At 50.3% G+C, this 24,499-nt stretch overlaps 1 protein-coding gene and 1 long non-coding RNA gene across 4 annotated transcripts in view; one reads left to right on the top strand and one right to left on the bottom strand.

Annotated features, from left to right (window-relative positions):
• Positions 1-21,695, bottom strand: part of TMCO4 (transmembrane and coiled-coil domains 4) — a 91,426-nt gene extending 69,731 nt beyond the window's left edge. The window contains exons 1-5 of one of the 3 annotated variants that reach the window (XM_077899368.1): positions 21,629-21,695; positions 15,577-15,683; positions 11,935-12,082; positions 6,291-6,468; positions 951-1,125 (exon numbers count right to left, since the gene is read on the bottom strand). In XM_077899368.1, coding sequence (XP_077755494.1) covers positions 951-1,125; positions 6,291-6,421 — 306 coding nt within the window. In that variant the 5' untranslated portion in view covers positions 6,422-6,468; positions 11,935-12,082; positions 15,577-15,683; positions 21,629-21,695. The remainder of the gene's footprint in view (positions 1-950; positions 1,126-6,290; positions 6,469-11,934; positions 12,083-15,576; positions 15,684-21,628) is intronic. The other 2 variants (XM_077899367.1, XM_077899369.1) reach the window with 2 other exon arrangements.
• On the top strand, positions 4,600-8,167 carry LOC144314806 (uncharacterized). The gene is made up of 3 exons (XR_013380662.1): positions 4,600-4,714; positions 4,809-4,951; positions 7,013-8,167. It is a non-coding gene; the product is annotated as an uncharacterized LOC144314806 (long non-coding RNA).
• Positions 21,696-24,499: the final 2,804 nt, after the last annotated feature.

Raw genomic sequence — 24,499 nt, 5'->3', positions numbered from 1 at the left:
TCTCCCTCTGCCTGTGTCTCTGCCTCTCTCTCTCCATGTTTCTCGTGAATAAATAAATAAAATCTTTAAAAATTTAATAAAAAACAAAGCAAAACAAAACAAACCAAAGAGAGGCACCCCAGCTCAGCACTCAGGAACCCGGACCCTGGAGTCAGACTGCCAAGGTTCAAATCCTGGCTGAGCCACCTGACCCTGAACAAGTCACTTAACCTCCCTGTGACTCAGTTTTCTCATTTATAACAAGGGAATGATCACACAACCTACTCATAAAGTGGCTTTGAGAATTGAATGAGTTAATATTCGGAGGGTGCTACCATATAAGAAGCACCATGTAAGCACTGAATTAAATCAATGGTAAATACTCAATAATGTAAACTCACTATTAGCTGTGATCATCATCCTGTGATAACAGGATGAAATATTTTATCTTCCTTATTTACTTTTTAAAGATTTTATTTATTTGAGAGAGAGAGAGAGAGAGCAAGTGTGAGCGAGTGGGGTGGGGTAGAGGAGCAGAGGGAGAGGGACAAGCAAACTCTACACTGAGTGGAGCCCGATCCCACGACCCCAAGGTAACGACCTGAGCCAAAACCAATGGTCAGGTGCCAAACTGACTGAACCATCCAGGGGCCCCAGAATATTTTATCTTTCAACTACATCACCCCACTAGATGCGATTTTCAGACTGACTTTGAAGGGAAATGAGGGACGTCTGGGTGGCTCAGTGGTTGAGCATCCGCCTTTGGTTCAGGGCATGATCCTGGAGTCCCGGGATCAAGTCCCACATTGGGCTCCCTGCATGGAGCCTGCTTCTCCCTCTGCCTGTGTCTCTGCCTCTCTCTCTGTGTCTCTCATGAGTAAATAAATAAAATCTTAAAAAAAAAAAAAAAAAAAAAAGGAAATGATCTGTTCTATGTTCCCCAGCAGCTGCCCCTGGGGTGGTGCGTGTACCTGTATGATCACCAAAGGGTCATCCTTCAAGATGGGGTCCTTCAATAAAATCGGAGCAAACACGTCTGCTCCTTCACCTCCCAGGCCTTTGGCAAAAGCAGTCATGGTTGGCAAGACGGCTTCGGGCAACTCCAGCCACTTCACGAGGTCCGTCACGAACTCTGTGCAGAAGGAGCTGAAAGACAAACAGGGCTTAGATCCTGGAACAGTCTCGCAAGGCCGCATGTTTAGGTCTGATACAGTCATGGGTGTGAGCAGCTGGCCCAGACAAAAACCACGGTGACTGCGGTCTGTGGAAGAAGATGGAGAGTTGCAAACCTAATTTCCGGTGATTTTGGGTCTTAGTTTCTTCCCCTACCAGAACTTTTACCGAAGCCGCTGGTAAATCACAAGAAGGAGGGTGAGGAGCAGTTGGTGACAGGTGTCCTGGGCCCGGCCTGAGCCCGAGGCTGTGCTGGGGGCTGCAGAACCCGAGAGCAGGATGCCACCTCTGGGGAGAAGCTCACAGCAGGGCAGAGCCACAGATGGGACTCACACACTCTTGTGTCACAGTGTCGCACGATACACCAGGAGAGGCAGGGCTGAAACCCTGATGAGTGCAGAGAGGCAGCACCCAAACCACCTGCGGAGGGGAAAGGAGGCGGTGGGGGGGTGGGTAGGAGAGGGGCTGCGCTGCTGGAGAAAGCATCCTACAGAGGGTGGTCGGCCACTGTTGGAAAGCAGAGAAGACACCGCAGGAGCAGGTAAGTGCACAGGAACGGTCTGTCCCCACAAGGTGTGAAAGGATGCCGTTGGCTTCAGGTCCACAGGAGTCCCCGGACAGGGGACGGTTGGGTGCCCGAGGGGGAAGGAACCCGTGAACTGTGGGAAGCACACAGCATCTGGGAGACGAGGGCACAGTCCACGTCGGGCTTTGCTTCAAAGCCACCATTCCTGGTGGTGAATGGGATGGTGGGGCTGGGGATGTCCTCTACTGGTGTCATCAGTCCAGAAAAATGGCTGAGGCCTAGAAGCCACATCTATCTGCAAACCCTCATCCCAGCCCGCCTTGACTGCACTGTTCCGGGGCTCCCTGCACTGGCTTCTGCACCCCGGGTTCCAACCAGGGCAGGGCAGAACCAGGACTGCCCCCCGCCCCGAAACAGAGCACCCTGGTGGTGCGGGTGACCTCGGGAGGGCCCCTGGATCCCATCAGCCCGCCCACCCCCTCCCTACAGCCTCCATGCTGAAGCCCAGTGGAGAGGTGTGCCTGCCACTGTCCTGCGTCAGGTCCCCAAGAAGCAGCTCTGAAATGGAGATAATCAGGGGGTCCTCATGGGAGGGAAGGAGGAAGCAGGACTTGGCAGGGGGCACAGGTGAGTTGCAATGCAGCCTCAATTAGAGCCTCAGCCAGTCCTGTGGGGAGTTCTGGAGATGGGTGACCCTTCAGAGCTGCCCCCAGTGGGACCTTTATATCCCTCCCCGCATCAGGCAATCATTGAGCCGAGGCTGCCAGGGGAGGGGGGCAGAAGCATGGGCAAGGTGGCTCTCTTCAGCAGAGGCAGCGCTCTCTGCAGGGGCAGAAGGAGGCCATTGCAGCAGCCTGCCAAATAAACTGACCTCCCGTGCCTCAGTTTCCCTATCTGCAATGGGTTTAAGAGACCAACATTATGATGTTATTTGAGGAATCAATGAGTCGGTACATACAAAGCACCCAGAGCAGAGACTGGGATGTGGGAGATGCTCAAGGAATGTCAGCTGGCCTCACGACCTTTGTTTCTAAGGTGACCAAGGGAGGGAGCAGAGGATAGGTTTCAGGGTCGGGCTCTGACGTGCAGGGCCCACGGGAGTCCTGGCTCCCTCGGTGACTGGCTTTGTGCCCTTACTTCACCTTTCTTCGCTTGGTTTTCCTCTGCTATAAAATGTGGATGATAACAGGATGTGCCTCAGAGATTGGAGAGAAGATTAAGTGACATCGTAATAGGGCCTGGCACCTGATAACCGTCAATAAATGTTAGCTACTGCTAGTACAGTTATTACAATTTGCCCCATTGCCGTCTACAGGGACAACCCGGGGGCGGTTACGTGGGTGTGTACGGAGGCAGGAAATGACTTCGTGAGCTGAGCGCTACTTACAAGTAAGCTAAGCATGGCCTGGCCCTGTGTCCAAGAGGAAGGCCTTGGGTGTAGAGAAGCATCTCCTCATAAGAGCGGAGGGGGTAAAGAGCACAGACTCTGGTTCAAATCCCAGCACTGCCACTAGCAGTGTGATCTTGGATGAGCTACTCGACCTCTCTGTGCCTCGGTTTCTTGAGCTGTAAAATGGTGGTGATAATGAAGAAACCCATTTCATAGGGTTGCTGAAAGGATGCAGTAAGTTAACGTTTGTCCTTGTGCTCGGAACAAAATCTGGGCCATATAAAGCGCTATATATGCGTGTCTTTAAATGAGCAAACGGGGATCCCTGGGTGGCTCAGCAGTTTAGCGCCTGCCTTTGGCCCAGGGTGTGATCCTGGAGTCCTGGGACCGAGTCCCACGTCAGGCTCCCTGCATGGAGCCTGCTTCTCTCTGCCCGTGTCTCTGCCTCTCTCTCTCTATGTCTCTCATGAATAAATAAATAAAATCTTTAAAAACAATAAATGAGCAAACAAATTAATAAATACGTACGTAAAGTGGCAGCCCAGCCATGGATTATGGAACAAACAGTGTCCTAGATTGGCAGGGCCTCCGGAATTGCTTCTGCTGTGCTTGCTGCGTTAGCCAAGATGTGTGAGAATCAGCAGCAGCAATGATAACATGTGACAATCACAGAGCAAGTATCTGCCAGTCCCTGTGCCAGGTCAGTGCTTTATTCACCCTGACTCACCACACCCCCTCTGGGGAGGGAGGTGCTACTTTTACCCCCAGTCTGGAGATAAAGAAACCCAGCCCCAGAGAAGTGAAGAGACAGCTCTAGGGTTCAAACCCCTATCTCCATGATACCAGAGGCCTTGCTTACCCACCGCAGAGACTGCACCCTGCAGTGATTACATTCCCGGGCACTCACCCTAGCCGGGTTCTGGGTAAGCAGGTGCACCCGACGTCCCCTTGTTTGGGGGTGCCTCTTGGCCTCCACTTACTGATGGAGCACCTGGCCGCAGAGGTTAAATCAAGGGTCTCACGGCTGGCAAGGAGCAAACCTCACCCGAAATCCAGGGTTTCTCACACTGTGTCCAAGTCTCCTCCTACTCACCAGGGACTGGCGGACGAGCCATGGGGGCCAGAGCTGGCCTGCAGCCTGCTTTTGTAAATAAAGTTTTATTGGAACACAGCTGATTCCATCCTCTACATCTTGTCTCCGGCTGCTTGCAGCCTATGACAGCAGAGCTGGGAAACTACCTACCATAGAAGCTACGTGGTCCGAGAGCCTAAAGTACCTGGCCCTGCACAGAAAACATCTGCTGTCCTCCACTCCACCCCATAATTTCTCCATATTTCGTAAACAGAGTTAATTACAGGGAACAGCATCGGTGATGTTTACGGCTTAGATAAGAAATACATTAAAAAAAAAAAAAAAAAAAAAGGCTGGCTTGTATGTCCCATGTGGGACAAAAAGCTGTCTTCTAAAGATTACTGAAACCAATGGTGTATCTGGGTTCTAAAATGATGGGAATTGTTTTTAGAATGTGTTTTGGGCCTAAGAAAACTGAGATTGACCGTGTGCATTCTGAATCGGCATTCTGAAAGGGAAACTTTCAGGAAGGAAACACCCCAGGGCACATGCTTTCGGCCAAGTGAAGACACAGGTGCTTAGAGCGGTCCCTGGGTGTGTGTGTGTGTGTGGGGGGGGGCTGGGGGGACACACAGGACAGTAACTAGCTTCTCTATGTGCCCTCCTAGGTGGTGCCCAGTGCAGGCCTGGAACACAGCGACGGCTCATAAACATCTGTTTATGGGAACAAAGAACACAAACATCTTCCCCCTCACTATATGCTGGCTTGTCAGGTACACCCAGCTGTCCAGGAAGCTCTGGAAACTCACAGGTGAACAAGGCAGCTCCTGCCCTCCAGGAGCCCAAACTGGATGGATGGTGGGTGTGGGAAGAGCTGCAGGGCAGCGTGGTGGTTGCAGGGCTGGGTCGCTGAACATATGGCTGGAGAAACACTCTGGTCTGGGGCATGAGGAGGGTCCAGGAAGGCTTCCTGGAGGTGACTCCCAAGAAGATAAACATGCTCAAGTATTTAGTCCCAGGGGAGAGACGAAGATAAAAAACAAATAGAACAAATAAAAACCCAGCTAAGACCTAAGGCATGGGGAAGTTTACTCATGGGGGAATCTTCTGGGAGTAAGTCTAGAAAATACTACGGATGTAAAAACTTCCTGTCATTTCCTGCTCCCATCTGTTGCTTGGTTTCCGTGATGATATTTCTGTCCTTCTATCCTTGCCCACCACCTAGAGGTTTGGGGCCACAGTTATTAGTTCCTCCCTCTGCTCCATCCACAGCATCCGACCTGTCCTGGATTCGACTCCATTGAGAGTCAACTCCAAGGAAAGTCTGTCTCACCTGTGCGCCCCTCCACCTCCCGGTCATTGCCCTGGTTCCCCAGACAACTGTATCAGCCTTCCTGTGGGCTTCCTCCTGCCTCGAAACTCTCTCCCCCACGACTCCTTGAAGGACTCAGGAGGCCAGAGCCTCAGCTCTTAACCACTCAGCTATTCTGACACCAAATGTCTGATTTCAACACAAGCCTGCTGGACAGCAGCATGTCAGATCCTAACACTATTATTCACCCTGTCAATCTTTTGTTCCTGTGACACCTGGTTTAAACCCATCCAGGCACTTACCCCATCTGTCTGGTATAATGGTAATCAGTTATTTGGGTGCCTTACCCCAGATTGTGCCCCTAAATTAGGGCAGGAGCCAGGCCTTGTTTGTCTTCTCCACAGGGCCTAGCACTACCTCTAGCACAGAGTAGGTGCTCAACAAATGCGTGTTGCATGCATGAATAAACTTCCCCTGAGAGGAGTATCACCTCCTCTGAGACTCCCTCTCTGCCTCCCAGGCTCAAGTACTCACAGGGCCTGGCACATACCTTTTCTCCCATTAGACTGTGTCCTATTCATCTCATTCATGAATACCTTCCCCGTACTCTAAATCATGCCAGGCATGATTTAGTAGGTGTCAGAAAATGCTTGGTGTAGGTATAAATGAGTGAGTATGAAATGATGTACATCTTATCCCCCAGATTGTGAGCTTCTTAAAGGCAAGGACAATGATTTTCTCCTCTTTGCTGGTGATACCCAGGGTAGGTGGCTTGGCTGTCAATAGCTGCCTCCCTGAAGAAGCCATGACATTCCCTCTGTGAGACAGAAGCACTCACCTTTGCTCAGGTTCTGGAAATAGCTGGGACAGGGAGATGCCACAGAGGGCGGCATAGGCAAAGCGGTTGGCCTCGGCCAGCTCCCGGCCCGTGGGCAGGTGCGGCTCCCCTTCCACAGCTGGCTCAGCCATGGGAGGCAGTCTCTGGCTTGACCTGTCCCCTGTGGCCACGCCCAGCCCTGTGGGAAAAAAAATCTGTGAAAAATGCAACCAGGGGGCAGGTAAAAGTTACTCAAATGGGACACAGTAGCTACCAATCATGAAAGAAGAGGCTGATAAAGGAGCCTTTATTCAGATTAAGAACTGCAAAGCATCATTTTCAAGAGAGCCCATGGACTGGGGGCAGATATTTTCAATGTGTGTATCAACAAAGGATTTATACCTATAGTGTATAAACAACCCCTATAAGTCATGAAGAAAAAAAAAATGAGTCAAATTTAAAAATGGGCAAAACACTCAAACAGGTACTTCATAAAAGATACCCAATGGCCAACAAGCCAATAGTCATCCGAGAAATAAATTAAAGCTCCAATGAGACACTGCTATTTACTTGTCAGAGCGGCTAAAATTAAAAGGCTGACAATACTAAGTGTTGCTCAGGTAAGGGACATGGACACATAGAAGGTCCACATGCTGCTGGTGGGAATATTCGTGGTACAACCTTTTGGAATATGGTTTGACATTTCCCACTAACACTAAATATATGTCTTTCCTACACTCCAGCAATTCTACTCCTGAGAAACGAGGGCTTAGGTCCACCGGAGGGCATGTACATGAACACTCACAGAAGCTTCATTCACAATAGTCCCAAACAGGAAGCAAGCCGCATGTTCATCCACAGTGGAATGGAATAACTGTGCCATATTCAGACCATGGAATATCACAAAGCAACGAAAAGGAATGAAGTCTGGCTAACCAGAACAACATGGGTGAACATCACAGACAATGATAAGCAGGCGTACTTATTTGTGGAACTGTGTTCATATGAGCTTGAAGAACAGGTCGAACCAATTTAGGGTGGAAGAAGACAGGAGAGAGACTGCCGATGGAAGGTAGTGAGTACTGGTTCAGAAGGCGCACAGTGAGGCTTCTGGATGATGGAAATGTTCTATAAATATATCACCCAGTGGTGATTATATGGTTACAAATTTATTTAAAAATTCATCAAGCTGTAGGCCTAGGATTTGTGTACTATATGCATGTTACACTTCCATGAAAGGAAGGAAGGCGAGAAGGAAGTGGAGGGAGGTCTCCTTTTCCCTCTCCCTTTATTCTTTCCTTCCAGAAGAGGAAGCAGGGAAGGCAGAGGAGGAGACACATGAAACCAAGGCAGGTATCCAAGGGGCAGGAAGGGTCCCGGGAGTGGGTACCAGGAAGGGAACCTGCCTTGACTCCAGGGCATTGTGGATATGAATGCAGACTCAGGACCAGACAGACCTGGGCATGAATCCAAGCACCTCCATCTGATAGATATGGAGCCTTGGGCAATTCAACCTTTCTGCGCTTACATTTCTTCACCTGCAAATGGGGCCTATTAGCAGTTATCTGCCTGGAGGAGCTGTGTTAGCAGAAAGCGACATAGCTGTGTGGGTTAGTATTCGTAAGGCCCTTGGAACAAAGCCTGGCACAGGGCTCATACCACAACAACGTTTGTTAAAGCAATAAATGCATTAAAAAATCAACAAACAGGGATCCCTGGGTGGCGCAGTGGTTTAGCGCCTGCCTTTGGCCCAGGGTGCGATCCTGGAGACCCCGGATCGAATCCCACGTCGGGCTCCCGGTGCATGGAGCCTGCTTCTCCCTCTGCCTATGTCTCTGCCTCTCTCTCTCTCTCTCTGTGTGTGTGACTATCATAAATAAATAAAAATTAAAAAAAAATCAACAAACAAATCAATGAAGTGCTCAGCACAGTGCCTGGCACACAGCAGAGGCGCACAGACACTGGCAAGAGCTAACATTATCGTGCCTGTGGCTGGCAGCCAGGCCTGCGGCTGCGGTGTTAACGTGCCCCGTCCCAGCTGACTCCACGAGCCCGGCACTACCATAATGTCCAGTCTGCAAACAGGGAGCAGGCTCAGGGGAAAAGTAACTGGGCCCGAGTCACAGCCAGCAAATGGCAGAGTGGAGGCGAAAGCCAGAGCTCTTGGCTGCTACCTCTGCTTAAACACTCATCGCGTTCCCAAGAGACTTCAAGTCTAATAACCACAGTCTGTGCTGAATTTCTTCCATAAATTCATTCTCATCTGGCTGAGCAATAAAAACTTTTGTCCTCAATATATTACTTCTACAGAGGACTCATTTAAAAGTCTGTGCACGACTAATATTTCATGAGCTTTGCAAAGTAACCCCGAAGTAGTTAAAGGCAACAAACCAACATCTGTACATCGTGTAACAGTTTAGGAAGCACTTTCCAATGCAATTAATTCTCACAGGGTTGAGTAGGATGGGAGCCGTTATGATTCCCTCCTATAGTTGAGAAACAAACTCGGAGAGGCCAAGTGCTTTTCCCAAAGTCATACAGTAAGCAAGTGATGAAAGCCAAACCAGACTTTGGCTCTGACCCCTGGGCTCTTTTCTCTACATATGCACAGGGATCCTCATTCCCTTGTTTCAGATGGAGGAAGCGAGGCCCAGAGAGGTTAAGACCTTGGCCGGTGTCACCCAGCAAGACTGGCCTCCAAAGGTTGCTCCAGGAGCCCACGTTTGAGATCTGCAGATTTCCCTGGCTCTACAGGATCAGCCCAGACCCTGTTGGTGAATGAAGGGGATGGCAACGAGTCACAAACGCAGGATAGCACCAAGGGCAGCACCCAGTCATGATGTTGGCAGGCTTAGTGATTTCTACATTTAATCCATTCTGCATGCCATTTGGAGGCTGCAGTAATTGTGCCTACCACCCAGAGGTGCCCAAGATGGAATTTTATTGTGTTGGTACCTAGAGAGCCCCAGGTTACTTCTTAATTCAAGAATAAATAGCTTCAGGGCACCTCGGTGGCTCAGTGGTTGAGTGTCTGCCTTGGGCTCAGGTTGTGATCCCAGGGTCTCGGGATCGAATCCTGCAGGGAGCTTGCTTCTCCCTCTGCCTATGTCTCTGCCTCTCTCTCTCTGTCTCTCATGAATAAATACATAAAATCTTTTTTTTTTTTTAAAGAATAAATAGCCTTTTAATCAGAGAAACGAGGTGGCCTGTCTCTATCCACAGGGGAGAAGGAATGTGCTTAGTGCACAAAACGCTGCGATCAGGGCAAATTGGTTCATTTGTTCAACAAAATACACCCTCGATATCCCATAATCCATTCTCTACATAGCAGCTGGAGTGGCCTTTTTGTCATGTATACCAATCATGTCACTCACCTGCTTAACAGCTTCCAAAGGCTTCCCCTCACCACAGGACAAACACCAATCCCCTAAGGATGGCCCCTGCCTGCCTTTAAACTCCATCTCATGCCCCCAAACCCGGCCTGCCCACTATGCTATGGCCACACTGGCTGTTGCTGGGCTTTCAAATATACCAGTTGGGGGCTGCCCAGGTGGCTCAGCGGTTTAGTGCCGCCTTCAGCCCAGGGCCTGATCCTGGAGACCTGGGATTGAGTCCCACGTCGGGCTCCCTGCATGGAGCCTGCTTCTCCCTCTGCTTGTGTCTCTGCCTCTCTCAATCTCTCTCTCTCTCTATGTCTCATGAATAAATAAATAAAATCTTTAAAAAAATATATATATATACCAGTTGGTCTGTCCTCCTGCTGTCTCCTCTGCCTGGGACACTCTTCCTCCGACCTTCACATCACTCTGCTTCAGCCTGAATGTTACTTCCTCTGAAATGCCCTCCCTGATTTCCCAGGCTAAAGTACTCCTCTATCCCAGTACCCTGTTCTATTTTCCTAATACTTATTCCCACCTTAAATAATATATATTTAGGGGTGGGGAAAAATGATATATATTTAAAGTACTTGTTTACCTGTATATACGAATAGAATATAAGCTTCTTAAGGGAGGCCCTTGGTTGGTTTTTTTTTTTTTTTTTAACTATTATGCCCCCAGCTCTCTGAACAGGCCTTGGAATATTACAGGCATTCAATAACTTATGCTAGATAAATGAATAGGGGAAAATGACATGTGATGCCCTGTCTGGGTCTTGGGGCAGATCAGGTGATAAACTGACAAATTCGCTGCTTACATCCTGGTGGGAGACAGGGTCCTGAGACTGAGCTCCATGTTGGGCTATGCGCTTAGTACAGATTCTAGTTGAGATTCCCTCTCCCTCTGCCCTTCCCCCTAGTCATGCTCTCTCATTCTCCAAAATAAATAAATAAATAAATAAACAAACAAACATCTAAAAAAAAAAAAAACCAACACAGCAATACATAATAATAATCTAAGTAACATGCCCAAGACTACATAGCTAGTTAGTGGTGGAACCAAGATTCATACTCAGGTCTGATGGTAGGATCCACGCCCTTAACAAGTTGGTCAGGAAGTAGGCATCTGGGAAAACAATCAGGGTGAGGGGATATGAAGTGTCGGGTAGGAGGGGGTGACAACAATAGGCAGTTACAATGCGAGGTACCAGCAGAGGTCCGCAGGAAACAAGGGGGGCAGCCCTGTGGTTGGGTGGGAGAGGGCATTCCGTAGAAGAAACTGTGCCGTGGTAGAGACAGACAAGTAAACAGATGATGACAAACCAGGAGGATAAGCACTGGGATGGGGCCGGGGGTGAGGTGGGGTGAGAAACATAGATGGAGGGAAACAAACAGGCCTACAACCCAGAGCTGGCTTCTAAGGTGCCACCGTTAGGGGTGGGGTGGTAGGAAGAGCGTGTTCTGGGCTCAGGGGACAGCATGTGCCAACTTCCAGAGGCAGAAGAGACAAGATGCTTTTGAAGAACCATGAAGATGCTTAGTGTAGCCAGGGCTTGGACAAGTGGGTGGGCATGGAGGGGTGGGAGGGAAGAAATGAGCGGGTGGGGAAGCTGCTGGGGGGCACCATGCAGAACCAAGTTGTTCCAGCTCTGGTGTCAGACTTTATTTTTATTTATTTTTATTTTTAAAGATTTTTTATTTATTCATGATAGACATAGGGAGAGAGAGGCAGAGACACAGGCAGAGGGAGAAGCAGGCTCCATGCAGGGAGCCTGACATGGGACGCGATCCTGGGTCTCCAGGATCACACCCTGGGCCAAAGACAGGCGCTAAACCGCTGAGCCACCCAGGAGGGATCCCTGGTGTCAGACCTTAATTGTAAAGGCAGCAGCCATGGGGAAGCTGAGTAAGGGTTTGTGGGACCTCTTGGGACTAATTTTGCAACTGCCTGTGAGACTATAATTACTTTAAGATAGAAAGCTTTCAAAAAAGCAGCAGGATGTCTCTACAGAATTTTAAAGACCTTTTCTTAAGTTCTAAAGAAATGAAAAATAAATGTCCACCTCACCCCAAATGAACGAGTCCATTTAATAAATGCCCACGGGCACCTACGTGACGCCAGGCATCATCCTACACGCCGTGGACACAGCGGGAGACACAACAGACAGCAGCCCCCGCCATGGAGGTATATTCCAGTGCGGGAGACAGACAATATGCAAAGATTTAAAACAAGATGATTTTAAATAATGGCAAGGATTTGAAGAAAAAGAAACCTTAAGTAACACTTACCCAGATTTCAGGAAATAGTTGTGGGCCTCCCGTCTCTGTGTCTGAAAACAGGCTGTTCAGCTTCTTGAAGGTTCTTGGAGGAATATGCAAATTGCCCTGGGGGGAGCAAACCAGAAAAACCAGCCTATGGGTCCATAGGGTGTGGGATCTGCAGGAGGAGAGAGAGATGGGCTAGCCCCAGGTTCAGGGGAGCCTCCCTACTACTTACACTCCTCTGGGGCTTGGCCCCAGCAGCTTGCCCTATTTGGGATCCTTTTCTCAGCAGGGCTGCAGGCTGCGGTACCCACTGAGCATAGCCTGGGCACTTGGCATAGGTTGTCTCATTTAATATTCCTGTTTTTTCTCACTCTTCATAACCTGAGATGTGGTTATAGCGCCCAGCTCGGTGGTTAGCCTGGCAGTAGCCACCAGGCACCCCATCTCCTTCCTCTCTGTTCCTGGTGCCCCAAGCACTCACCTGCCACGGGGTGAATGCTCAGAAGACGTCTGTTACCAGGGCGCCTGGGTGGCTCAGTTGGTTAAGTGTCTGCCTTTGGCACAGCTCATGAGCTTGGGGTCCAGGGATCAAGTCCCAAGTTGGCATCCCCACTCAGTGGGGAGTCTGCTTCTCCCTCTCTCTCAGCCCTTCTCTCCTGCTCCTGCTCTTGCTTATTTTCTCTCTCTCTCTCAAAAGAATAAATTAAAAAAATCTTTAATAATTAAAAAAAGATGTCTGTTACTGGAATGAATGAATGAACTAGGTTTTAGGCTTGAGGAAGGGCTAGATTTTCTTGCTGATTCTCTTCCCACAGGCACTCCTGTTCTTATAACTTTGATCGAGCATCAGATGAGGGAGGGAGATGGGGCAGGGGCCAAGCATCTGGAATTGCCCAGAGTCTCCCAAAACTTCAAATAATCTGAGTTTCACCCTAATGGCCACTTTCCATGCCAAAGAACCAGAATATTATTTTCTGCCTCTTTAATATTTTTTTAGAGATTGTTATTTTTATTATTTCTTAAGATTTTATTTATTTGAGAGAGAGAGAACACGAGTGAAGGAGGGGCAGAAGGAGAGGGAGAAGCAGACTCCCCACTGAGCAGGGAGCCCAATGTGGGGCTCAATTCCAGGACCCTGGATCAGGACCTGAGCCGAAGGCAGATATTTAGTTGACTGAGCCACCCAGGTGCCCCAATTCCAGGTATGTTTTTTTAAAAAAAGTTTCACGGAACAAAAAGATCACAAGGAAATCTCTCCAAATGTTAATGATCGTTGCCTCTGGGGGGTGGAGCTGTGGGACTAGAAGTAATTGTTTTTTTTCTTTCCTATTTTTCTGTATTTTTAATATATGCCAACCTGAGCACATTAGTGCTTTCATAATGAAAAAAAATTAAATTAAAACAATTTTGCTCTCAATCCCCAGAAGAGGAGTGCCTTATCTCAGAGAGCCCTGGCCTCGTGTGGACCACCAAGCCTGTGGGGCTGAGGTCACAGTTAAATCCCATTCCACTGACCAACAAACAAGTCTTTATAATCAACAAAATGGACAAGGGGTAGCATGACAGGCTAAGGCAATCCCCATCTATCTGTGAAGGTGTGATGGAGGAGTCCTTGGTTCTAAACCTGCGGATTGTCTCCTTGGATGGGCTGCGCCCCCAAACCACTTCCAACTGAGGGAGTGTGGATGCAGCTGTGGGGCTGGGAGATCTATCACCTAAAGTGTGTACACTGGTCAGCAGGGGACTCTACCCCCTGGACTGATTTGGGATCAGGATCTGGTCTAAGTTGAGCTGAGATTCCCAAATATGTCTGAGAAGGTAAACTGATTTCAAGAGGGTGTGAGAGGGACACCTGGGTGGCTCAGTGGTTGAGCATCTGCCTTTGGCTCAGGGCGTGATCCTGGGGTCCTGGAATTGAGTCCTGCATCCGGCTCCCCGAGGGGAGCCTGCTTCTCCCTCTGCCTGTGTCTCTCATGAATAAACAAATAAAATCATAAATAAATAAATGAATAAATAAATAAATAAATAAATAAGAAAAAGACCAGTGGTGACTCCATGTCTTAGGGCCACCTATTGCGCAGAGAGCTGGTCCAGCAGCACCTAGGGCCAAGGAGGTCACTGATGGACACAGTAGCTACCAGGGGTCTGTCCCTGTCTAGGTGCTGTGGAGACTCCAAGGAACTCTGAGAAAGGCCTGTACTTGTCCCAGAAGAGCACCAACTGGCAGGGAGAGGACATACGCACAGTGAGAACCAGCAGGGCCAACGCTCACCCATGGCTGGACTGCTAAGCCCGGGCCCAGGACGGACAGGCGTTACACTGGAGTGGGCCGTGGCATGCTGGTCTATGATTATGAGTTTCACCGAGCCAGCTCTCTTACCTACAGCCAAAGGAAATGCTGGCCGAGCCATTATTGTCAGTAGTGAGGGGAGAAAGCCACTCCACACCTGTCCTCAGCTCTGCAAGCACCCACAGCAGGTGCTCAACCCATATTTGTTAAGTAACACCATGAACAACGCAGCGGGATTTCTCCTCAGTGAGATGAAAAATCCCAAAGTCAGCGTTGAGGAAAAAACAAACATGATCAATGCCATCCTGGAACGTCCTTTAACTCATCCTTAAAGCTCCAGGACCTGAGCCTTTAGGGGGTCACATGCAATAATGAACTTCTTTTGTGTTTCTTACACACCAATCTGTTATGCTTTTTACCTCTTGGAGCAGCCAGTGAAGGTCAAAGTCAAATTTGATGTGTATGTCCGTGCATGGGGCAGGTGGGGACAGGGGTTCTCTTTCTTTCTTTTTCCTTCTTTTTCTGGTGAACTGGTTAGAATTGAGTTTGGTTCTTTTCTTTTTTCTTTTCTTTTCTTTTCTTTTCTTTTCTTTTCTTTTCTTTTCTTTTCTTTCCCTCCCTCCTTTCTCTCTCTTTCTCTCTTCTTTTCCCTCCCTCCCTCCCTCCCTCCCTCCCTTCCTTCCTTCCTTTCTCTCCATTTATTTATTTATTTATTTATTTATTTATTTATTTATTTATGATAGTCACACACACAGAGAGAGAGGCAGAGACACAGGCAGAGGGAGAAGCAGGCTCCATGCACCGGGAGCCCGACGTGGGATTCGATCCCAGGTCTCCAGGATCGCGCCCTGGGCCAAAGACAGGCGCCAAACCGCTGCGCCACCCAGGGATCCCTCTTTCTTTCTTTCGAAGGGCAGAGGGAGAGGGAGAATTGCAAGCAGACTCAATGCCCAGCCCAGAGACCAATGTGGGGCTGGATCTCACAACCCTGAGATCATGACCTGAGCTGAAATCAAGAGTCGGACACCCAACTGACTGAGCCACCTGGGCACCCGTACAGTTGAGTTTTTAGATGAGCCTGCTGTACAGTGAAATAAGCATCACAGCGGGAGAATGACAGTGTTATGGGAGGGCTGGGGACTAGATGTTCTGGAGCCGAGGAGAAAGAAAAGCATCCTTCACAACAAATAGCTATGGCATTGTTCTTAGGCCAGAAACTCTGAAGATGGTAGTTCAAAGTTCAGACACACACAAACGTGTACCCAGACACACAACCTTGAGATGGTCCTAGAAGGGAGGACTCTAGGCAGTCCCAGTTCACTCCCTCACCCCACCCCCCTCCAGCATTTTAGGAGAGAAACTCATTCATTCTATACTTCTCTCTGGTAGTTAAATCGGAAGCCAGTGGTACATGGAGCACTCAGGAGGTCTCCATGGCAACAGTTCCAACACAGAAGAATCCAGAGGCTTTCGGACAGTCCCCCTACAGACCAGAAGAAGAAAGGGATGTTGGCACATGGGAGAGTCCCTGTCCCATGACGCTTCAGCAGCCTGGACGATGGGCAGGTGGTGAAGTGGGGTGACAGGGATGGGCGCTCAGGTTGTGTGACATTCTGTGCACATTATGGCCACTCCATTCCTCCCCCACCAGTCTCCTGCTCCATCTGCTCTCTCCATCCCATCTACCACGCTGTGGCCAGAGAGCTCCATTTCCACTCGGAAATCAGATCATGTCCCTTCTCTGCTCCAAACCTCCACTGACTCCCTTCCCAGAGTCACAGTTCTTCCAGTGGTAACTGCGTCATATGCAATCTGTCCCCTGGCCTCTCTGTCCTTGTTCACTGCTGTCCTCCCTTCACTTGCTCTATCCCAGCTGCACCTTCCTCCTTGCTGCTGCTAGAGACCACCAGGCATGCTTTCACCTCAAGGCGTTTGCACTGTCTGTTCCCTCTGCCCAGAATGCTCTTCTTGCCCTCAACCACATGACCAGCTCCCTTACCTCCTTCTTGTCTCTGCCCAAATCTCAGCTCATGAGACCACCCTGCCCCTGCCTTTCCTCCCAATCCCCCTTCCCTGGATGCTTTGCTTGGTCTCCTGCACGAATCACTGTCTGACATACTAGATCATTTCCTTGGTTACACCTGTTGCTTACTGGCCACCTCTTTCTGCCGTTATGCCAGCCCAGCAGGCACTCAGAAACATCTGTTGAATGAACGGTGGTTTCTACTTGGGAATAGCTAAGACATAACGTGAGGCACATCTGTTGAGGACAGAGGTGGAGGGGACATGGCAAAGGTCCCAGTTGATCCACTGGTTTTCAAACTGCCCCACAGGCCCCCAGGGACTTCTCTTACTCTGGTGGGCAAGACAAAACACGGTGGGGATCCTCAAAGCCCCACATTCAAATGATAGCAGCAAATAATCCAGCAGTACCACTTTTAGGTATTATCCGTCCAAAAGAAATGAAAGCAGGGTCTCAGAAAGATATTTGTTGTGCACCCATGTTCACAGCAGCATTGTTCACGATAGCTAGAAGGTGGAAGCAACCCAAGTGTCCGTCAGTGGATGAATGGATGAACAACAAAAAGGCAATATATCCATATGATGGAATATTATCCAGCTTTTAGAAAAGGAAGGAAATTCTGACATAGTACCACATGGATGAACCTTGTGGACATTGCGCTAAGTGAAATCAGCCAGTCACAGAAAGACAAATACTGTGTGTGATCCCACTTCCGGGAGGTACCTAGAGGAGTCAACATGATAGAGACACAAAGCACAACGGTGGGTGTCAGGGGCCTGGGAGAGGGCGAAACAGGAAGTTGTTTAATGGACACGGAGTTTCCGATTTGCAAGTGGAAAGGTTCTGGAGATGGGCTGCACAGTGATGTGAACACGCTTAACACTACTGACCTACACACTTAATGATGGTTAAGATGGTGAATATTGTGTTATTTTTTTAAAACAATATTTTCAGGTAAGTACTCCTCCCCACGTGGGGCTCAAACTCCCAACCCCGAGATCAAGAGTCACACGCTCTCACCGACCGAGCCGGGCCAGGCGTGCCAGTAAATTCTGTGTTATTTTTTCACAGTTAAATTTTTAAACATTATAACAGTGAACGCTTGGTAGATGTTAGCCACCGGCCTCTCCTTTCCATCCATCATTTCTTTTCCTCCCAACAGTCCTCCAGGGTAGGTGCTATTATCCCCCATTTATAAGAGGACAGAGAGGCCCTGAGAAATGAAGTCAAGGTCACCCAGATGGAAGGCACCTGGGTCTTGGCCCGCCGCAGCCATCTCCTCTACGATGCCACACGGGTCTCTGGCCGAGCTGCTGGCCTGAGGAGGCCCAGGGGGTCTCAAAAAAGCCACCAGCTCAGACGAATCTCACTCGCGCCCACCTGTCCACAGGCTAACCCCCCACTTCTCAGCCTGCCCCAAGCACCTCTGGGACGGACCTAACCTGCCTTCCCAGGGTCATTTTCTTCCAGCCAGGCCTCAGTCAAACCATACCACCTGCTGCTTCCTGCCCGCACTGGGGTTTCCACCTCTGACCTCAATTCTGCTGACCTCCCGGTGGGTCCTCATGCCAAATGGTGTCCTTTTATCGAAAGCACAGTTTCATAACAAAATCCGAGGTGGCCAGAGGTTTCCTGTGGGTTTATCCTCAGGAGCCCATTCCAGCCTCACGACAACCTCATGAGGAAGAAACAGTCACTGTCCCTATTTTACAGATGGGAAAACTGAGGCTAGGGGAGGTGAAGGCCACACGGCTGGCAGGGCCAGGATGCAGCCCACAGGCCTATGTGACTTCAAACCCCGAGTTCTCCACTTTACTAAAGGGGCCCAGGGACCACCATGGGCCACCCTGGATTTGGTCAGCTGACCTGGGGCCTCTTGCCTCTGAAGCCCCTGGGCTTCATCTGCGCAGCCCCTCACCTGCCTGGCCTAAGTGCCAGTCTCCCCACCTGGGAGGGAAGTTAAGGCCCAGGACATCAGTGCTTCCCCCAGGCTCGCCAGCAGAAAGAGCAGGCCCTGCGTCTCCTCCCTCCCAGCAGACCCTGCGTGGCTTTCTTATCAAATTTGCTACCACCACACAGTGGGCCACGGGTTTACTGGTCTGTGGTCTCTGTGTCTCTAGAAAAACCTTCACCAGGGCAGTGCCTATGTGACTTTCCTTAATGTACCCTGGCAGAGCAGGGGCTCGATCCCTGTGTGTCACATGAATGAACGAAGGAATGAACAAGTGAACACCTACCCCCACAACTGCAAAATGACTTCAGCCTTATATATTTTTTTCATCCTGCCTTCCCGCCCCAGCTTACATATTCACACACACACACACACACACACACACACACACACATATTTGAGAGAGAGCACGTGTGCACACAAGGGAGGGGAGGGGCAGAGGTAGAAGGAGAAGCAGTGTCCCTGCTGAAAACCGAACCTGACTCGGGGCTGGATCCCAGGACCCCGAGATCATGAGCTGAGCCAAAGTCAGACGTTTAATCGACTGAGTCACCCACAAACCCCTCAGCCTTATATTTTTGAAGAAAGACAAAATAGTTTTATATAAAGCGAGGTTCCCATATTTGCTCTTTGCTCAAGAGATACTCCTGGACGTAGGTTTCATTACTGAGCACCTCTCAGCAAACTCAGTCCAGTCCTGGAAGTCAGGAGGGTTAGAGTTGGGGTGGCATACAGGGTATAGGCAGAAATTAGCCCCCAAATGAGGACACAACTCCCTCCTGAACCAAACCTCCCACACACCTGGGGCTATCTTGTAGTGTGGGGTTGTGCTCAGATCTGAAGGATAAGGAAGGATGAGGAAGTGTTAACCTGGGAAAAGGGAGATAAGGGAGGAACGGTGTTCTAGAAGAGCATGTGCTAAGGCCCAGCATGCCACAAGCACAGACGGCTACTAATAAAGTGGTCTGAGATGTGGCTGGAGGTACAGGCCAGGCTGCACGGGGTCTTATGGACCATGTTAATGGATTTGTTCTTTGTCCTAAAAAACGCAGGAAGCCACAGCAGAATTTTGAGCAGAGGGTGGTACAACTGAATTGGTCCGACTGTCCATGTGGAGGGTGGCTAAGTAAAAAAGTGGACTGGCCCCCCCTCCTTCCTTCAGCTCCCTTCGGCCTGCTAGAACACATTCCAGGCAGTGAGCCCCTCATCATTCTGCAGCCCTGGATTATAATGTACAGCAGTGTTTACAAAACACACAGGCCATAAAGGACATGGTGATAAGTCACCTACTGACATTTCTCAGGTGTCACATGTACGGGCCCAAATAGCTGGTCCTGCCTCTGCAGCCCAGTAGCACCAGTGCGGGGAGACATGGCTTCAGGCTCATGGGAAATTCTCTAGACTCCAACCTTCACCAGCTTCCCAGGCTGAGCTACAGTAACCTAATTACTCAACGGTGGCCGTCTGATTGCTCCTGGGCCTTCAGTCAAAAAGCGAAAGAGGCTCCCGGAGTGTCAGACATAGGGCCTTTGTGGCTTCAGCTACTTTCATCCTCATGACAACCTTAGAGACAGTATTTTACAAATGAGGAAACTGAGGGCACAGAGAGGTCACGTGGCTTGTCCAAGATGACTCAGGAGGTCACTAAGCTAGGACCTGAGCCTACATCAGTCTGCTATTGCACATGTGACAGCAACGGCTGTGGAGGCTGAAATGCTGTGTGGCAAACATTCTGTTTCTTGAGCCTGGCAGGGAACCTCAGCCTTCTTGCTTGGAACTCAGCCACCTCCACCTCTACCTCTTATATTTCTCTACTGAGAGCGGTAACAGGTTACCAACAGGGTCGCTGGAGCCTCTAAATAAATACACCCTTGCTTACATCTCTGATTTGCCAAGGCCTCTGCTATAAGGCCACACTTTGGATCACGCTTTACCATTTAAGAAGCATTCTGACATGGTATCATCAATGCCATGTACTTTTATGACCCCCATTGAACGCTAATGAAACAGAGGCCCACAGAGGCGATACGACATATCCAAGGTCACACAGCTATGAAGTGGCAATGCCAGGTTTCCAGACTCTGAGGTTAGTTTCGGGCTTCCTTTGGACCATCCTCTACCCACCTAGGTCTCCCCACCCAATCCCTGGGGAGTCAGGGAGCACACTCATGGTGGCTGGGCAACTCGAACAAGGCCCATGAGGCTTTGATGTTCATTCTCTCCCTGCCCTCTTCACATATGTCACAGTTGATAAGATTCCAGTGGTCTGTGTTCTCTGCCCAGCCCTCCCCACCCCTCCACCCCCTGAATGGAGGGCACTGTTTTGTTCTACTCTTCCTACTGTACTCCCCAAGGGCAACACTTGTCTTGTTCACTGCTGTATTTTCAGTAAACAGTGCACCCACTGGCACACAGTAGGTGCTCAATTAACACTTGTCTAATGAATGAACGGATGCCCCCTAAAGCTTAAAGGAGTTTCGTGTTTTCTTCAGTGAAATGAATACTGAGTCAGGGAAAAGAGAACATGTTAACTCCTACTTTGTGTTAGGCAGTGGTCTCTAGGCCAAGACCCAGAATCTAGCTGTGCTCCTAACTCTGACTCCAGGGCAGAGCAGAGAAAGAGCACCGTGAAAGCCTCCTTTGCCTCTGTGCCAGGCCCTGGGTCAGGTTCTGGAGTCAGGTAACCCAGGTTCTTAAAATGTTCTCCTTCCTAGGGGTGCTCTCTTGGGGAGGTCGTCTCTCTGAGCCTGTTTACCTCGCTGTTAAATCCCCCCAAAGTCAGTAACAGTAATTCTTTTCTCACCCTACCAACAGGTGGCAGGGTGGGAAACACGGCCCCACCTAACTAGGGGCCTGAGCTCCCTTCCAGAAGGAATTCCCAGCCCTCTTTTGGAGTTCCCAGTTCGAATGTGTGCGATGAGCTCACAGGGCGGTAGGGGCGAGGAGAGAGGGGATGAGGGGTGCCGGAGGCCTTCCCCACCGGTCCCTGGAGGGGCCTCGTGTGACAAGAGAAAGCGCAGTGACCCTGTGTAACCTTGGGCAAGTTCCTTGGTCTCCCCGGATCAGAGCTGCGTCCTCACTTATCACGGGAGGTGCTGGGCGACCTTCCCGGGTTCAGAGCCGCAAGCTGGGAGGCAGGAGATGCCTGGGAGCTCCGCCCGGCCTCAGTTTCCCCACCTGCCGCCCTACGTAATTTCTAAAGGTATTTTCAGCCCTGAAAGCAACAACCAAGCAACAACCAGGCAGCCTGGACTCCCGGCAGTCAGCGCTGGGAGTCGCGGGCGGCCCCTCCTCGGGAGGCTCGGCGCCCACGGGGCGGAGGGCAGGGTGGGGGGCAAAGGCCCGCCGGGTCGGGTCGGGCCTTGCGGGAGCAACCCTCGTGAGGCCAGAGGCGGGGAGTGGCGCCAGCGTGGACGAACTCCGCCCTCGTCCCATTTGAACCCCTGCTCCTTACCTGGCGGCGGTGGCGGCGGCGGCTGCAGCAGCGGAGGCTCCGCCTCCTCCCACCCCGCCCTCCGGCCCGCCCCAAGCCCCGCCCCTCAGCCCCGCCTGGCTCCGCCCCCACCCCAGGCCCCGCCCCGGCCCCGCCCCCTCGGGCCCACCCGGCCTATTCCCCAGCCTGCGCTCCCGGCCGCCCCGCCCCGCCCCTCCAGCTTGGCCCCGCCCCTCCAGCTTGGCCCCGCCCCTCCAGCTCGGCCCCCGCCCCGCCCCTCCAGCTCGGCCTCCGCCCCGCCCCTCCAGCTCGGCCCCGCCCCCCGCCCAGCAGGTCCCGCCGCCTGCGCAGACCTTCCCGGGCGCGGGGGCTGGCCTTCCGGGCCCAGGCTCGCTTGCTGAACGCCCCAATCCGGCTCTCCCTGCCGCCACCCTGCAACAGGGGTGCCGGCATCAGGAAGTGACAGCCCAACCGGGGCGCGAAACGCGGTGTGTGGGCCTTTGCCTTGCAGGAAGCAGCAAGACCTCAGGGCCGGAGAGGGGCCCTGCCAGGTTCCACCTTGCGCCACTGCTAGGACATTGCTAGTCGCGCTGGCTCTGATTCTTCCTTTAGCTTGTCTAACGCCAAGTGTGGGCCACACTCGGGGCCTTTGCATTTGAGGTTCCTGTGCCTGGCACTCTGTTTCCAGCTTTGCGTTACGGTGTCCACTCAGGGTGGTGTCTGTGGGTCTTCCCTGACCACCCAGCACATTCAGTCATTGGACGCATATTTACTGAACACCTGCTATGTGCCAGGTACCGTTCTGAGCACAGGGGATCACACCAGTTTCCACTCCCGTTCTATTTTAATGGTCGTAGTTAACCACTCTGGAATTAATTTCTTTCTCTGTTTGCAGTTACTTAAAAAAAAGAAAAAGATTTTATTTATTTATTCATGAGAGACAGAGAAAGAGGTGGAGACATAGGCAGAGAGAAAAGCAAGCTCCATGCAGGGACCCCGAGGTGGGATTTGATCCTGAGACCCCAGGATTACACCCTGGGCCCAAGGCAGAGTCTCAACCGCTGAGCCACCCAGCTGTTCCTGTTTGCAGTTTATTGTCTGCCATCTCCACTAGAATTTAAAGACTCTGGGTGTAGGAGTCTCTGCTGCCTTGTCCTCTGCTGTGTGCCCGGTCCCAGGGACTGTGCTGGGTACTTGGTGGATGTTTAGAATTTTATGAATGCAGAATTATTCATTGTGTATCTGAAATTGAAATGTAACTGGGTGTCCTGTATTTTATCTGGCAATCCTGCTTGAGCCCCACTCCCAGAGATTCTGATTCTGTTGGTCTGGAGCCTGGCCAGGCATAGGCATTGTTCACAGCTCACCAGGTATTTCTGATGTGTGCTTAGCTTCAGGAACCACTGAGCTTGTCTATCGATTTTATTCTGTATGAGGTGGAGACTAGTAGAAGATCCTGGGCAGTGATGTGACATGATCTCACCTTTTACACAGATCCCACTGGTTCCTTGCAAGGGCAGAGATAAGAATGGACACAACTGGTTAGGAAGCTGTTGCAATATCCAGCTAGGGAAGGGGCTTATATTTGTTGAGTGCCTACAATGGGCTAGGCATAATAAAAGTATATAATGGAGGCATATATTATGGAGCCCAGCCCCAGGCCTACCAATGTAGAATTTTTCAGGTGTGTAGGAGCCTAAACACTTCTATTTTTAACAAGTTCCTCTGGTGATTCTGCTGATTAGTCAGGTTTGGAACAACCAAATGATTGGATTCGATTCTCGTAGAAATAACCATGAATACTGTTTAGGGCATAGTACCCTGTGGCTGGCTCTACATGGTTTCCATGCTTACTTTATATCATTCAATCCTATGCAGTTGATACTATGATTAGCCCCATTTCATAAAGGAAGGAACCAAGGCTCAGAGTGGTTAAGTAACTTGGCCAGTGTCACCAAGCTACCAATGGCAGAGCCAGGATTTGATCGCAGACTTGGCTTTTTCTGCTGTCTCGTCTTTCCATAGGTTTAAATATCAATACAGGTTCAGAGATATTTAGAGGAGTTTCAGATCATGAATTTCCCAGCAGATGAAGGCTTCTTCATTATGTCCCATAGATGTCTGTCCTTCCAGGATGTGGTTGGGGCTGGCCCGGCATTGGTGCTTCTTGAACAGAACTGAATTATGGGGTGATGTTACTGAAGGCAGCCCTGAATCCCTTACTGTGGAGTATCCTTGTGATGCCTTCAGGCTAAGCTTGAGACCGAAGGGCCCAGGAGATTGTTTATGGTCCCTTCTTTCCTTTTTTTTTTTTTTTTAAGATTTTATTTATTTATTCATGAGAGACACACAGAGAGAGAGGCAAGACACAGGCAGAGAGAGAAGCAGGTTCCCTGAGAGGAGCCCAATGTGGGACTTGATCCTATGAACCCTGGGATCATGCCTGAGCTGAAGGCAGACGCTCAACCACTGAGCCACCCAGGCATCCCTGGTCCCTTCTTTCCTAATGACACCCAGAATAAAACAGAAGTGCCTTGGGGAAGGATGGGAGACACCTTCAGAGGAGGCCCAGGGTGGAGGGCACGGCAGATGGTTTGTGGTTACCATGGATATTGTGATACTGTTGAGCAATCTCTTGTTCATGTTTTGAAGGGTTCTTTGACCCAGTGAACTGGACATCATTTTGTTAGTTGGACCATCAAATGGCCCAATTAATTGGAATCGGTGAGGCTAAGTGGCAGAGTGGGTTAATATTTTCTCCCTTTGTTCTTATGCTCTAGTTTTGTAGCTCTCTGCCATATCTCTTACACAGAGGCTTGGGTGACGACCTCTGCCTGCTTCTTAACTAACAATGCTTTACATTTGCCCCCGGTCTCATATTTTCTAGTGGAG

This window comes from Canis aureus, chromosome 5, assembly GCF_053574225.1.
Source record: "Canis aureus isolate CA01 chromosome 5, VMU_Caureus_v.1.0, whole genome shotgun sequence".
NCBI lineage: Eukaryota > Metazoa > Chordata > Mammalia > Carnivora > Canidae > Canis > Canis aureus.
Note: the sequence above shows the minus strand (reverse complement) of the source record. Positions and strands in the feature narration are given on the sequence as shown.